Here is a 14,807-nt window from a genome sequence, read left to right on the forward strand (position 1 = left end):
AAGTTTTACTAAGGAAAAAACATTTCATGACATTATTTCTTTTTTCAACTTCAAACTTGCATTCGAACTCGGGATTATTGATTAAGGCGGGAGAGTTTTATTCATTCCACTACAATTTTTATCGATGATAAAAGACTACAACTATTTCTGGTTCGTGAACCGAATGTCTCATCTGGTGATTCCAGATTTGAGTTCCGAAACCACAGTCATTCAACGGGATTCGAAATGAAAAGGCTCTTTATACATAAATAGGCTCTACGTGCAATTTCCTTTGTCATATAGTATTTGTTAAGTGTGATCTACTCATTTGTCCTTACTGAAAGCTACTGAACAGAAAGAACTATTAAAAAAATACAATTAATTTTGTATATTTTTGTTACAAATTTTCAAATTTGGACAGAAAATTAATTTGAGAAAATTAGTGTAGAGTGCCTAAACATGGCTATTTTATGCAGACCAACATTAGAAATAAAAAAAAGATAATTATTTTCTAGGTTTCAATTTATGTGGCACAATTTGAATTTCGAAAGTCAAATTTGTTTAGTTTGATCATAAATTTGAACATAGAATCTTTAAAGTTTTAGAAATAAAATTTACACATCTAGAAACTACGTAAAAGCACTTTAAGTCATAGTAATATAGAGAATTCAAAATTCAAAATTCAAAATATTTGAACGTCATATGAAGAAATTATGGTGAAATTTTTTTTTTTGTTTGAATCTCAAAATCCGAAAAGTATCACAGAGACGGAATATATTAGCTCTATTCAAAAGGAACAAAAAGATTAATTTTTAGGGGAATTCTGTTTTTTTACAAAAAATAAAATAAAAATAAAAATAATTGAGAGGACCACTGAATTTTTGACAATGTATCATTATTTTTGGTTCTGTAGAAAATGATGGAAGTCGGATTTAAAATTTCAAGAAGATATTTTTATTATTATGAAGAACTGTAATAATTATATTTAACGAGTTTAATTTTTAATGTCATATTATCAATTCATTACGATTTTGAACTTAGAAGTTCAATTTTTTTTATTGCAAATTTAATGATTTTTTATGTATATTATTTATACTCTTTTTATTGAAAATGTTGGGATATATAAAGATACTAGTTTTTTAACATAAAGATTTATTTATAACTATATAAAACTTTACAATGCTTTTGGTATGCTTGCCACCTAAAGATACACGATAGGTGGAAATTTTATGCATACTCAATTTTTACAATAAACTATATTAATTTATAATAGTTCAATAATAAATTGAGATATGATTACGTATATTCAACAACTGCCTTTGACGTTACGAAGCATTGTTGATTTAGTCTACTCCTTATGTGTATCAATTGATTTTTAAAAAAAAATGAGAATTTGAACGTTCATCCAATTAAAGAAAACGTATATTGAACGACCATAAAATGAAACATGTTATTATCTTTATGCGTATGCAAACTCACGCAATTCAATAACAAATCAAAATAACAAAATTGATGTTAAATAACAAATTTTTCCCTCCGTTTACTTTTACTTGTCACCGTTTGACTTGACACACTCATTAAGAAAATAATTAATGATATAGGTATTTTACCAAATTATCCCCTATTAAATGATGTCTTGAAAAATAAGTATTTTAATGATGAGGGTAAAATATGAAAAAAAAAATAGCATCTTTTCTTGATATGTCAAAAGTGACAAGTAAAAATGAAAATTTATTTTAGAAATAAGTGACAAGTAACCGTGAATGGAAGGGTATTTTGAAATTAAGATTTTTTTTTGTTCAATATTTGTTAAAATTAATATTTGAGATTACTTAAATATGGATGTCTTTACTCATTTTCATGTGTTCACTCTATAAAAGTAATTTTTTAAATTTTTACCTATTCACTTTAGTATATCAAAAGAGAAATTAAAAAAAATTACTTTCAACATAAATTATTCATCCTCCAAATTATCTATTTCGATTTAACTTTAAAAATAAGTCACCTTAATTTTTTATTTAAAAAAAAAAACTATGACCGCTAATTTGGAACGATCAATCAATGAAATAAATGAATAAAAAAGGTCACATCGTATTCGATTTCTCATATGAAGAATGTATATCATCAATTGATGTTCTTTGAATCAGCACACCGGGCGTCTTCGGTATACACAAAAATATTTTCCAATTTTACCAAAAAAAAATAAAAATAAAATAAAAAAAAATAATAAAAAAAAATAAATATATATATATATATATATTTTATGTTCGATTGATTAATATTTTATTTTAAAAAAAATATAAATACATCCCTTAAAATGAGTGAAGTAATTTTTCTAGTGAAAGTAGGAAAAATAAGTTAAACAAGTGACATTCCACATTAATTGTATCATCTCCACCTTTCAATACACGAGATCTACATCCGTGGATGGAGCCACCTTAAGTGAAGGGTGGTCCAGAGCATACTCATTGTTCAAAATTATATGATGTACGAAGATTAAATATTAATTATTATGATTATATATTTAATTTTGTACATCCTATACTAAATTTCTTGCTCTGACTATTGTCTACTATTTCCCACCCAGTGGCGGAGGCAGGAATTCTATCAAGGGGGTTCAAATAAAACATAGGCGAAATCTTGAACCCCATAAACCATTGAGCTACTCCTTTGACATATGCTCAGGGGGTTCAATTTTAAATATATACACGTACACAAAAAAATTGATCTTATATATATAGTGTAATTTTTTTCCGAGGGGGGTTGAATGACCCCCCTGGACACACTCTACATCCGCCACTGTTCCCACCCCACCCCTAACCCTCATTCCCACCACCTGCGCCCCTACTTTCACATTCTTATTTTGCATAGTATTTATCTAAATTATATGCAAATGTTTTTTTAACACTTTTACTTAAGTATCAAATACAATAAAATAGATAAGAAAATTCATTTTTTTATGATCGTCGTGTGTCAAAGTCAACTTTCATGTCCATCAACTAATTTCATGAGATCTCTGTCTAGAATTTGAACCTCGAACATCATGATTCTCTACCAAATTACCAATTAATGGACCACTAGATTACACTCATTTGCGAACAATTGGACCACCACATTGAAACGACAAGGTCATCAAGTTGAAAACGACGTTGCCGTCACGTAAATTAACCTCGAAATTCTCAATTTGTTTTGAGAATGTGAAGTTAACGATTGGAGAGACAACAGCAAGCAAGGGGAAAAGGAAAATCACAGGAAAATGCAACCTTTGTCCTTTTGTTCCTCTGTAATACTTTGAACAAATCATTGTCTTCCCATCTTATAATGGTAGGTAGGAGGAGTGGATTATTCATCCCTATTAATAGTCGTAGTATTACTTTTATAGTTTGTTATTTTTCGATTTCTCTTATTATATGTTTGATTGTTATATTATTTTGTTGTGGTATTATTCTTTTACTGTCAGTTGTTTTTATTCTATCGGTTAAAATTATGTTCTTGAGTGTTGTTCTTAATATGTGTGCATTGTCTCACAATTTCAGTTAACACTCATTTTGTTTCTATTTATAAGTCGTCCTTACTAAAAATAGATGGTCCTTAATACTCCTTCGTCCAACAATAGTTGTCTACTATACTATTTTGGGATGTCCAACAATACTTATCCACTTTATGAAATCAAAGGATAATTTTACACTTACTTCCTAATTTGCCCTTATCATTAGTTATAGTCATTTTCCTATTACATTTTTCAAGACATTGTATTTATTATATTGAAAGGGTGATATAGTAAAATTATCTTTCTATTTATAATTTCTTAAGAAGTGTGCGAAATAAATAGTGGACAACTATTGTTGGACAGAGGGAGTATTTGTCATTTCACAAAATCAATGCATAAATGACAATATTCTTCCTATTTTACCCTTGTGAGTTATTAGCCTTGAAAATATACATTTGACCAATATAGAAAAACTAAGTAAATGATTTATGTCCATTGGTCACATTAATTAATCAAAATAAATTAATTTATGTTCAATGATTGAAAATTTGAGTACAAAAAAACATTAAATAAGGGTAGAATAGTAAATGCACTTAGTTTCTTAATGCACGTGAAATATAAAATAGGAACATAGGGAGTATTGAATAGAAGGAGTATTGTAGTTTGACTTGGAACGGAGTTTAAGAAATAAGTGATAGATATGTCATAAAAAAAAGAAATAAGTGATAGAGTTTGTGTGAGACTATAAATCATTTCATTAAGGGTAAAATAAACATTTTACAGTTAAATTATTAGGAAAAACTACATAATTAGACATACTTCTCTATCATATATACTATTATTACCTATACTTTCAAAATATTGTATTATTACCATATATTGAAGAAAATACACTTAGATACATGTATTTTTGCTACCAGATACACAAAAATATGAGAAAGACAAGCGAGATTGGAGAGGGAGGTGAGCAAGATTCATATGTATCCAAATACATGGGAGTCACACTAAATACATGTATCTCGATCTATCTGAAGTGATTCACATGTATTTGGGATACCAGATACATGAGAGAGCGGCGAGCGAGATGGGAGAAGAGCTACGGAGGCAAGCAAAATTTGTTGTGTATTCAAATACATGCAAATCTACGTGAATATAATGTATCTAGAACAAATTACACCTAATTTTGATCACATATGTCTGAGAACATATAAGTGCACGTATCTAGAGGCACAAAAATTTGATAAGATACGTAATATTACAAACTAGAGTAAAGTATTTAGCTCCTAAACTAGTGGGATTTATGTAAGTTCCCCAAATTATCACATGAAATAAGGCTCAGAAATTCACTTAATATAAAATAGAGGAAGTATTAAGTATAAAAATGTGTCATTTTTATAGAACCGACTAAAACAATGTAAATTATATAAATTAAAACAACGAGAGTATTATATTATTTGATGCGAGGTAGAATACAAAGTAAACATACAATTACTAATAATACTCCTGTCCAACAATACTTGTCCACTATTGACTTTACACACTTCTTAAGAAACTATAAATAGAACAATAATTTTACTATATCACCATTTGAATATAATAAATACAATGTCTTGAAAAATGTAATAGGAAAATGACTATAATTAATTATAAGGGTAAATTAGGAACTAAATGTAAATTATCCATTGATTTCATAAAGTGGACAAGTATTATTGGACATCCCAAAATAGTATAATGGACAACTATTGTTGGACGGAAGAAGGATATGATTTTAGACACACAAATTAATGACAATAATTATTGTTGTTACTCGTTCAGAAAGGAAAAAAAGATCACAAAATCAATCAAACAAATATAAGCAAGAGAAAATGTCATACTGCATGATTGTTTTATGTGTGTTGGCAGTTCCAATTCAAAATGAAGAAGAAACAAATTAATTAGTTGCTGCAACAACTAAAATTTGGTTCTTTTGTCTATCTTTTATATCGTCCATCTGTCGACTTTTAGCCTTTGAATACATGACTCACTTTTCTTGTTGTGGACATAACATTAAATGTGTGAACAAAGTCTAATATAAGGTGTATATGAATATTCTAATGATGAGATTTTTTAGAAATACCGTATGGACTTGATTCAAAATGGATAACATAAGCTATATCAAGACTAGCTATGTATTTTGGATTTGTTTCGCCCAACAATTGGAATTAATGATTCGGGGGATCGATAAAAAGATGGCAAAGTGATGACATAGGGCTCAATTTATTATCTTTAGTTCTTTATACATGTCGAAAGGTACTTAGAGACTCATGCTCATAAGAAGCTAGACTCTGGGTTATAGTGACCATAAATGTTCGATCATATGAATAATGTAACACATAGTGAATCTCAAAAAAATTGACACGTAAATCACGTTGATGAGTCATGTGGAACTTAGTTGGAGGAGCTTGTTGATGGGCTAATTATTGTGGCGGAATGTTGATATAGGTCATGCATAATTTAGTTCTACGAAAAAGATTGTTGAATGAGCGAACAAAGTTTTAAATCGATAGCTCAAAAGAAAATGAAGCTACATATAGGACGTATTATGAATATTCTAAATAGTGTAATGCCTTTTCAAGGAAATCATACGGACTTGTCAAAATAAATAATATCACATCATATTAAAAATATTCCTACGCTAATTTAGCCTACCAAGTAGACATTTGTCACTCTCCTCATATGGTCATCAAATCATCACTATCCAATGTCTTTCAAAGACATTGGATTTCATCATTATTATATGAAACTATGGAGGATATATGGTGAACACATGTCACCCATTCCATTGCTTTATAATTTGGGCATAGCCTAAAACAAGTTGCACCTGTCAGTTAGGGGTGTACAAAACCGAATCGAATCACAAATTGAGTCAAATTAGAAAAAAACCCGACTAGTGATTTGATTTGACTTGGTTTGGTATTGGAAAAAAAAACCTGACTATATTTGGGTTGGTTTGGTTTTAACTAAAAAAAAACCAACCCGAGACCAAACCAACCCGACATTATATATGTAATTTTAAAATTTTATTTTATACATAAAAGTATTTACTTTGATATAATTTTAAAATATTTCTTATACTATTTCATAGTTTTTATCTTTTAATATATTATTTCAAGTTTAAAACTTAGAATTCGGAATGGTCCAATAAAGATTATAGTTCATAGATGTTGATAATTATAATAAAACTTAAATCAAGATCAAATTAATACTAATGCAAAAAGAAAATCAATTCAACACTAAGAATGACAATAATATTGAATATTTGTTCTTTAGTTTTACATTGGTTTAGACAATTAAAATACATAATCTAATTTTAATTTTCCTTAAATATTTAGTAATGTAACTAATACTTATTAAACTTATTTTAGCATGATTTTGTACTTTTAAATTATGATTATTTTCATTATGACTTTGCAATATTTATTTTATATGATGATTTCATTATTATTTTTTATTGAATATTTTAGTGTCATCAGACTCATCTCATATTGTGTTATTTTCTTAAGAAACACCTTAGATAATTGTATTTTGGTTGGACTAAAGAAATATTTGGAGCACAAGTTAATTATATGTTTGTATGCAAACTTTATCGAAAAAATCCAAAAATCTGAAAAAATCCGAAGTTTATTAGTTTGGTTTGATTTATAAATTTAAAAATTCAACACAATGGTTTGGTTTGGTATTTGAAAAACCGGAATCAACCCGAGGTTGAAAAACCCAAAAAAATCCAAATTTTATTAGTTTGGTTTATAAATTTAAATTTTTTACACAAATGATTTGGTTTGATATTTGAAAAATCCGAACCAACCCGGTCATGTACACCCCTACTGCCAGTGCATTCCCCCCAAAAAAAAGAGTTAAAAATGAAGACTACTAGTTGGGGTAATACATTGTATTTGGCTATATATGCCTTTAGGGGTCGTTTGGTGTGAGGTATTAAAATAAATAGTGATGGGATAAAAAATTTGTATCTTATTTGGTTGCCATGTTTGAGATAACTTATCCCAACATTTATATTATAGTGATGGAATAAGTTATCCCACCATCTGTTATATGTTTGTTATGGACCATAACTTATGGAAGAGTTTCTCATTGTTCAAGTTGTTTATTGGCATAATGCATAAGCAAATAATCAAACTAGATCTCAACTGGCAATAAGCACCTTAACATTATCTTAACTAGCACCTAAACATTCTACTCATCCTCATTGTGTCTCGTGGACATATAAATTTTGGAGGTATCTAAATAATAATTATTTTAGAAGTTGGAGTATTCAACTAACACAATAGAGACGAGTTGAGGTATCTAAATGTGCATACTCAAAGTTAGAGTGTTTACTTGCCAGTTGAGGCCAAATATGAGCGTCTGTTTGTTTGTGTATTATTCCTTATTTAATCATGACTTGATACAATTTTCAAAAAATTAATCTAGATTCTTTGAACTTGCCAAAGTCAAAAAGATGAATAATGATAGATTAAGTGGAATGTAGCAGACAAATCAAGATTTCAATGTCTAGTTATTCTTAGCTTAAAATTAGGTGCTTGAAGTGATCAGAATAGAAAGCAGCTTCCACTCATTGAAAATGTTTGGCATAAAAGTTCAATGGACCATTTCTCCTTATCATGAGCCAGGAAGGCGAAAATTCTGAGACGGATCTAGCATTTTAAATTTATAACGAGTTTTCTTTTCCCCGATAAAACAAAAAACTCGTTACAAAGCTTACTTGAAGTGGACCACCCAATAAGCTGAGAGCTAGGACATTAGGTCTTGCAACATCACTCGACAGTAGCTATACTTTAGGTGCATTTGCTTTAGCTCGATTGAATGCTTTCCATACACTGTAAACAACAACAAAACCCGGCTCAATCCCAAACAAGTTGGTAAATATGATGAAAATTTGAAAGCCAACTAACCAAATCCCATCACCAAGAACTCCATAATTACCGTCTTACAATTGAGTATTCACATTCACTTACAGACTTCAAAAGAAGATTAGAGGTTTGATATCATTCACATGTGCTTGAATAGAAACAAATAGTAAGAAACTAGAAAATAAAAACTTGCATATATATCATAGTAATGTCACTAGAGAAGCCATTATTTAATTGTCAGATATTATACGAGTAAGGGATTAGAGTATGATAAAATACACCACCTTCAAAAGAGATTTCAATTCTTGGCCCTGATTGAGTTGTTTTCCTTGATCCTATCTCGATTATCCAGCTTGACAAAGCGTTTGAGGTCCTCATAAGGGAGAGACTCAATGTCTTTCCTTCTCAATTCGCTCAGTGCAGGACGTTTATCCAGCAGGTGCCACAGCCATCCCGAGTATTCTGAGTCCTGCAATATTTTAGGATTTGCTCCATCCTTGAGGATATTTGCTCCAACAACTGCAGTGGCCTTGACTTCATTGCTGATTGTTGATGCCTTTGAAGCATCAGCAGCTGCACCCCCTTTACCACCTTTCTTTGATTTACTGCCCACAGCAAATGTTCTGCAGCCTCCCATTTGAATTAACTCTTTGGGAATGTTCATGCTTCTCAATGATCTGATATAGGACAATGCCATGTCTTTTAGCCTGCAGCAACTATTATGATTAATATAATATAATCAGTTTCAAACGAAACAAGTTAGATTAAGAGGGCAATACTATATCAAGATTGGACATTTAACATCACAAATTAAGCCAAAAATACATCCTGATATCTGTTATGACCTTGGAATATAATCGATAACGTGCTAGAACAGGAACAAATACAGCAGAAGTCCTTGGACCTTTCCTATTTTTCATTCCACAAAAATCCCACTGCATCCTATGCAGAGGTCCATATAAAGTTCAAGGTTAGTATCGCAGGCAGGCCAGATCCTTGGTGCCAAATAATCTTTGACCATAAGGATTAAGGACTACCGACACATTTTACAGAAGACACACAGATAGGGGACGTAATTTCTTTCATGACTCATTTGAGATCCTTGACTAAAAGAAGCTGTATTGGGCAAGTTGTTCATGCATCAAAGAGCATCTAAAATGCTGCATTCATTTTTAGGATCCTTAGGTTCTCCTTGGATGCAGGGATCTTTTGATATTCTTGTTTTTGCCATCCACAAAGAAGAGATGGAAAAACTTTTGAATAAATAGAAAGGGGCACAACAACAAGGTGAAAGGTTTTAAAACATTGAAGATGTTAAAGAGAAGATAGGCCAAACTAGAAAGAGACATAACGAAGAATGATCATTCACCTTTTGTGCTTTCAAAATTGTGAAACAAAAGTAAAAGTCCCCTGATAAAACATGAATTTACTACATACGAGACCAGCTCGAGCATACAGTAATAAGGACAAGGACATGGATAAGCAATTATGGAATACACTCATTTATCAAGTAATTCAGCATCAATTCTCGCAGAATCCTACAGCTGAAAGGCAGTGTTTTCATATATCTTGGAGATGACATCTGCACTGAACTAGTTTACTCACAGGAATCACTTGTTTATTAGAAATACATGTAGATATGCTGTAAATACATCTAAAGATAGAGGCGGATTCATCAATTGAACAGTATGAGTTCGAGTTTGGGATTCTGACACAGCACAACTGATTCACTATGTTCGACATCTATTAGTTATACTTATTTAGTTGATCTTTTAACAAATATTCATGGTCCAAGCCAAAGCAACTAGGTTCGGATGAACCCATAAGTTACCTTCTACATATATCCTGGTAAAGAGTACTACATCGGTTATTCAGGAAATGCATTCACTTTCCGACTTCACTTTTGGCAATAAAGAGTCCTAATTTGAACATCAGTTAACAAATTAAAACATAAAACCAAGATTATATTTTTACCAATATTAGCACAATTAAGCAAGTGATCAACTACTATACAACATATCCAGTGCACTAGTGCTGTCTGGGGAGGAAAGAGTGCAACCTTAACTTGGAAGGTAGAGTGATTGTTTCCAATAGATCCTCGGCTCAAGAAAAAGTAAATGAAAGCAGTTCGGAAAAGAAAATAATGGAAGTGAAGAAGACATGACAAAAAAGTGATCAACTACTCTTCTGAAAAAGTAAGGCAAAGCCAGTCCTTTACAATGCAAAGCTAGAAGAAGAGCTAAATTTGACACAATTCCAAATGAAATTGCAGATTCTGATGCAAGAGCGATTTGGATTTTTCACTTAAAAATTACTATAACTTTCTCATGTGTTAAAAACCTATGTTGCACCCTCTTTAAAAATGTGGGTGGATGATTACGCATTCTCCAAAAGTAGTGCATTTTTGAATAATCCGACACGGGTGAAACATTCGTTTTGGAGAGTACGCGCAACATAGCTGAAAACTAATAGCAGTAACCAAATGATTATTAAAAAATCATCATTTATGGCCTAATTCAAAAATAAATAATACTATTATTTAGCGGCATATTAGCACAGAATAAAAAATTAAGAGTCAGTAAGCAAAACCAAATTTGCAGATGAAACACACAACACATAGCAAATCCAATTCAGTGTCCGGTATTTTAACAGCTGAAATTCATCGAAAAACGATTACAGAGATTTTGTTTTGTGTGTTAGAGTATAGATCGGAATCGACAGACAAAAGAGGGAAACTTACAACTGAGTTTCGCCGGAGAATGAGACGGCGAAGAGTTCACCGGAGGAAGAACCGGAGATTGTGAGAGCCGAAGAAGCTGGGCCTAATTCAAAAATGGGCCAAAAGTACTCAAAAACATGGGTCCTGTATTTGGACTATCCATGGATAAAATTAAAACAATAGCCACTTTCAAACCATTTAATTGAAATATAGTCATTTGTATAATTAACCACGTTTGTATAATTTGCCACATTTGTATAATTTACAACTAATAATTCTTCGTTTGATTTGTATTTGTATACGATAATTTGTATTTGTATATGATGATGATTTCCTTTGATTTTTCAGTTTTGTCACTATTTACATTCAATATTTTTATGTATAACTTTTTAAAGTTTGTATAAACGTGTAGTTTTTGGATTTTGTATAATATAATTTATATAATATATTTTGTATAATTGTTTAAAGTTCATATGTTTATGTTTGTATCAATTTGTTATTTCGAGTTTTATCATATTTGTATAATTCCAGACTTTATATTACTGAATTATACAAAAAGCGCGAATTATACAAACGTACCCGCAAATTATACAAATTATTTCCCTCTCTTGCTCGCCTCTCTCCTCCCTCTCCCAATCTCGCTTGCATCTCTTCTCCCTCTCCCAATATCGCTCGCCTCTCTCCTCCCTCTCCCAATCTCGCTTGTCATATATATAAATACATATGTATAATATACAATTATCTAACTGATATACATATACAATTCACCTCTCTCCCACTCTCTGCCCTCTCTCGCTCGCCTCTCTCCTCCCTCTCCCAGCCTCGCTCGCCACTCTCCTCCCGATAGCATATAGCTACGAATCGTAATTAACAAACTATAGTTATGGAGTGTAGTTAGACTAGTTTTGAGTGACTAAATGCGAAAGTTTCTTTTTCTTTAGGGGTCGTTTGGTTTGAAAATGAGTTATGATGGGATAAGTTATGTTGGGATAAGTTATGTTGGGATTAGTTATGATGGGATAAGTTGTGTTGGGATTATTTTTTATTGAGTGTTTGGTTTGTTGTATTCAAAATAATAAATTTTAAGAACAATTTATTTGTTTACAAAAATGCCCTTCATTAATGTAAAAAGTGATATAACAAAAGGGTTGAAAGAGACATTTTTGTCATTTACCTATTTTATCCCGGGATAAGTTATCCCGGGATTACTATACCACCCAAGGAGAGGGATAACTTATCTCGGTACTAATTATTAATCCCGGGATAAGTTATCCCGAACTTGCCAACCAAACAACAAAATAAGCGGTACTATAATTTAATCCCGGGACTATTTGTTATTATACCTCACACCAAACGAGCCCTTAAAGTTGAAGTGTGAGTAGTGTAAATGAGGCAAAGACCCCATCCATAAAGATGGCCCAAGTTAACCACCAGCAGCCCGGCCCACATTTGCAGACAAATAAAACCAAAATGAAAGGTGGAGAATTTCCAAAACCGCTCATTCCATTTTCTCAATTTTCTCTCTCTAAAACCCCTCTTTCTCTCTCTAGAACACAGAACCATCAATGGCGTCTCCACGTGAAGAGAACGTGTACATGGCGAAGCTTGCTGAGCAAGCTGAACGCTATGAGGAGATGGTAGAATTCATGGAGAAGGTCGTCGCCGCCTTGGACGGCGAGGAACTAACCGTCGAGGAACGCAACCTTCTCTCCGTCGCATACAAAAACGTGATCGGAGCTAGGAGAGCATCCTGGCGTATAATTTCATCGATCGAGCAGAAAGAGGAGAGTCGTGGTAACGAAGATCACGTTGCCTCCATTAAAAAATACAGATCTCAGATCGAGAATGAGCTGACTTCGATCTGTAACGGCATCCTCAAGTTGCTTGATTCAAAACTCATCGGGTCAGCTGCTACCGGAGACTCCAAAGTTTTCTATTTGAAAATGAAGGGAGATTATTACCGGTACTTGGCTGAGTTCAAAACCGGAACCGAGAGAAAAGAAGCTGCAGAGAATACTCTTTCGGCCTACAAGTCTGCTCAGGTATTTAGACTTTCATTCTTTAACTTTTTTGGAAATGCTGGAGGAAAATCTCATATGAGTTCTGCGAATGGAAATGTTCTATGTGTGTTAAATTTGGAAATTGCATAAACAAGTACTGCAAGTCACAATTTTTATTGAGAAGAGTAACCAAAATCCATCAGAAATTGTTGTCAAAAGGAAAAAAAATGTTTCCTGTGGTGAACCATGTAGTATTATTTAATCGGAGCATGAACGTGACGTCTCTCTCGTTTTCAGGACATTGCTAATGGCGAATTGGCCCCAACACATCCAATCCGATTGGGTCTAGCTCTCAATTTCTCAGTCTTTTACTATGAGATATTGAATTCTCCTGACCGTGCTTGTAATCTCGCCAAACAGGTAACAAATTTATTGTTATCTCTTGTTTCCCAAATGAGCATCCAGGGTAATTTTGGAAAGAAAAATAGATGTTTTTGGGTCTATTCAATGATGTTTATGGTTTGTATGGTTGTGTAAAAGGCCTTTGATGAGGCAATTGCGGAGCTTGACACCCTGGGAGAGGAGTCCTACAAGGATAGCACTTTGATTATGCAACTTCTGCGTGATAACCTCACTTTGTGGACCTCGGATATGCAGGTAAATCCTTGTGTTCTTTTGTTAATTTGATTGTTTTGCTTATTGGATTGTTTGGCTAATCCATCTCTTGTTGACTTTTCTTCTTCAGGATGATGGAACTGATGAGATCAAAGAACCATCAAAAGCTGATAATGAGTAGTAACAACGTGAGTGAAACCTCTTTGCTTAGGATTGAAAACCGATGATGTAATTTTACTCATTGATCAAAATTGGCTGTTTGTAGTCCTTATCCTTTGATTTGTAAACCCTATTACCTAAAGGCGCTGTTTCTTGCCATTTGTTGTTTTCATCAAGATTACTTTTTGTCTCAGTATTTCTTTTGTATTTGGATGCTCTGATGAAGCACTCTTATTTCGTGGAAATGAATATTTATTTTTACCAAGCAAGTAGCACTTTGTATTTCCCTTTTCTCAAAGAAGTAGGGCATTGTGGATTTGATCTTCCTTCAAATTCTGCATTTTGATTGTCTATTCCATTTTGTGTTCACTTGGATATGTGTCTAATAATTTTGTATCAAGTCAAGATTAAATTTTTCTTGTGACACACATCGTTTGTGTTGCATTCACATTTCTTTATAGAAGGCATCAAGTACATATCCATCCATACCTTTAGCTTGGATTTTTTTAAGAAGATTATTACTTTGCGTCCTTAATATTCCATCTGTTTTAATAGAGGCCCATTTTTGGTAGGCATTTACAAAGTATATGATAGATCCGTCTACCTCCATAGGTAGAGGGTAAGGTTTCCGTATACATTACCTGCCACGTACACGTTGTTGTTGCTGCTGCACAATGATAGATCTTGGGAATGACGTTTACTCTGTTTCAGAGTTGGCAAATGCTGTAACTGGTTGTTGACTTTTAGTTTCATTTGTCCAATTTAAAAATGTATTGCCAAGCATGACGTGCACACTAGAACCGTCCTTTTTTGGGTCAATAAAGGGTGGCCGGTCATGGTCCTTGCTTTCTTTGAATAAAGTTCTCAATTTGGGGCGGCAGCATCTCATTGGCTAGCTGTAGTTTATTCAAGATTCTTTGATGAATTTTAGGTTGGAA

The 14,807-nt window shown here is 32.3% G+C and overlaps 2 protein-coding genes across 3 annotated transcripts; one reads left to right on the top strand and one right to left on the bottom strand.

The window, feature by feature from the left end:
* Positions 1-8,543: 8,543 nt before the first annotated feature.
* Positions 8,544-11,205, bottom strand: LOC125819022 (54S ribosomal protein L37, mitochondrial-like). 2 transcript variants are annotated; one of them, XM_049498538.1, is made up of 2 exons: positions 11,117-11,205; positions 8,544-9,083 (listed from the first exon to the last, which is right to left on the bottom strand). In XM_049498538.1, exon 2 carries the CDS (start codon positions 9,071-9,073, stop codon positions 8,675-8,677), a length of 399 nt encoding a protein of 132 aa, XP_049354495.1. In that variant the 5' UTR covers positions 9,074-9,083; positions 11,117-11,205; the 3' UTR covers positions 8,544-8,674. The 2 variants fall into 2 exon arrangements, with proteins under 2 accessions (XP_049354495.1, XP_049354494.1); XM_049498537.1 differs by having other exon boundaries at positions 8,544-9,092.
* Positions 11,206-12,584: 1,379 nt separating this feature from the next.
* On the top strand, positions 12,585-14,138 carry LOC125819015 (14-3-3 protein 5). Its single transcript, XM_049498526.1, has 4 exons — positions 12,585-13,137; positions 13,393-13,515; positions 13,636-13,752; positions 13,841-14,138. The coding sequence occupies exons 1-4, from the start codon at positions 12,661-12,663 to the stop codon at positions 13,889-13,891; spliced, it is 768 nt and encodes a 255-aa protein (XP_049354483.1). The 5' UTR covers positions 12,585-12,660; the 3' UTR covers positions 13,892-14,138.
* Positions 14,139-14,807: the final 669 nt, after the last annotated feature.

Source organism: Solanum verrucosum, unplaced genomic scaffold (genome assembly GCF_900185275.1).
Source record: "Solanum verrucosum unplaced genomic scaffold, falcon-dt-bn FXZP01000252.1, whole genome shotgun sequence".
NCBI classification, from domain to species: Eukaryota; Viridiplantae; Streptophyta; class Magnoliopsida; order Solanales; family Solanaceae; genus Solanum; species Solanum verrucosum.

Coding starts and splice junctions, on each gene's coding strand:
- LOC125819022 (XM_049498538.1), bottom strand. CDS start 9,073: ATGGCATTGTCCTATATCAGATCATTGAGAAGCATGAACATTCCCAAA.
- LOC125819015 (XM_049498526.1), top strand. CDS start 12,661: ATGGCGTCTCCACGTGAAGAGAACGTGTACATGGCGAAGCTTGCTGAG. Junction 13,138..13,392: donor CGGCCTACAAGTCTGCTCAG/GTATTTAGACTT, acceptor TCTCGTTTTCAG/GACATTGCTAATGGCGAATT. Junction 13,753..13,840: donor TGTGGACCTCGGATATGCAG/GTAAATCCTTGT, acceptor TTTCTTCTTCAG/GATGATGGAACTGATGAGAT.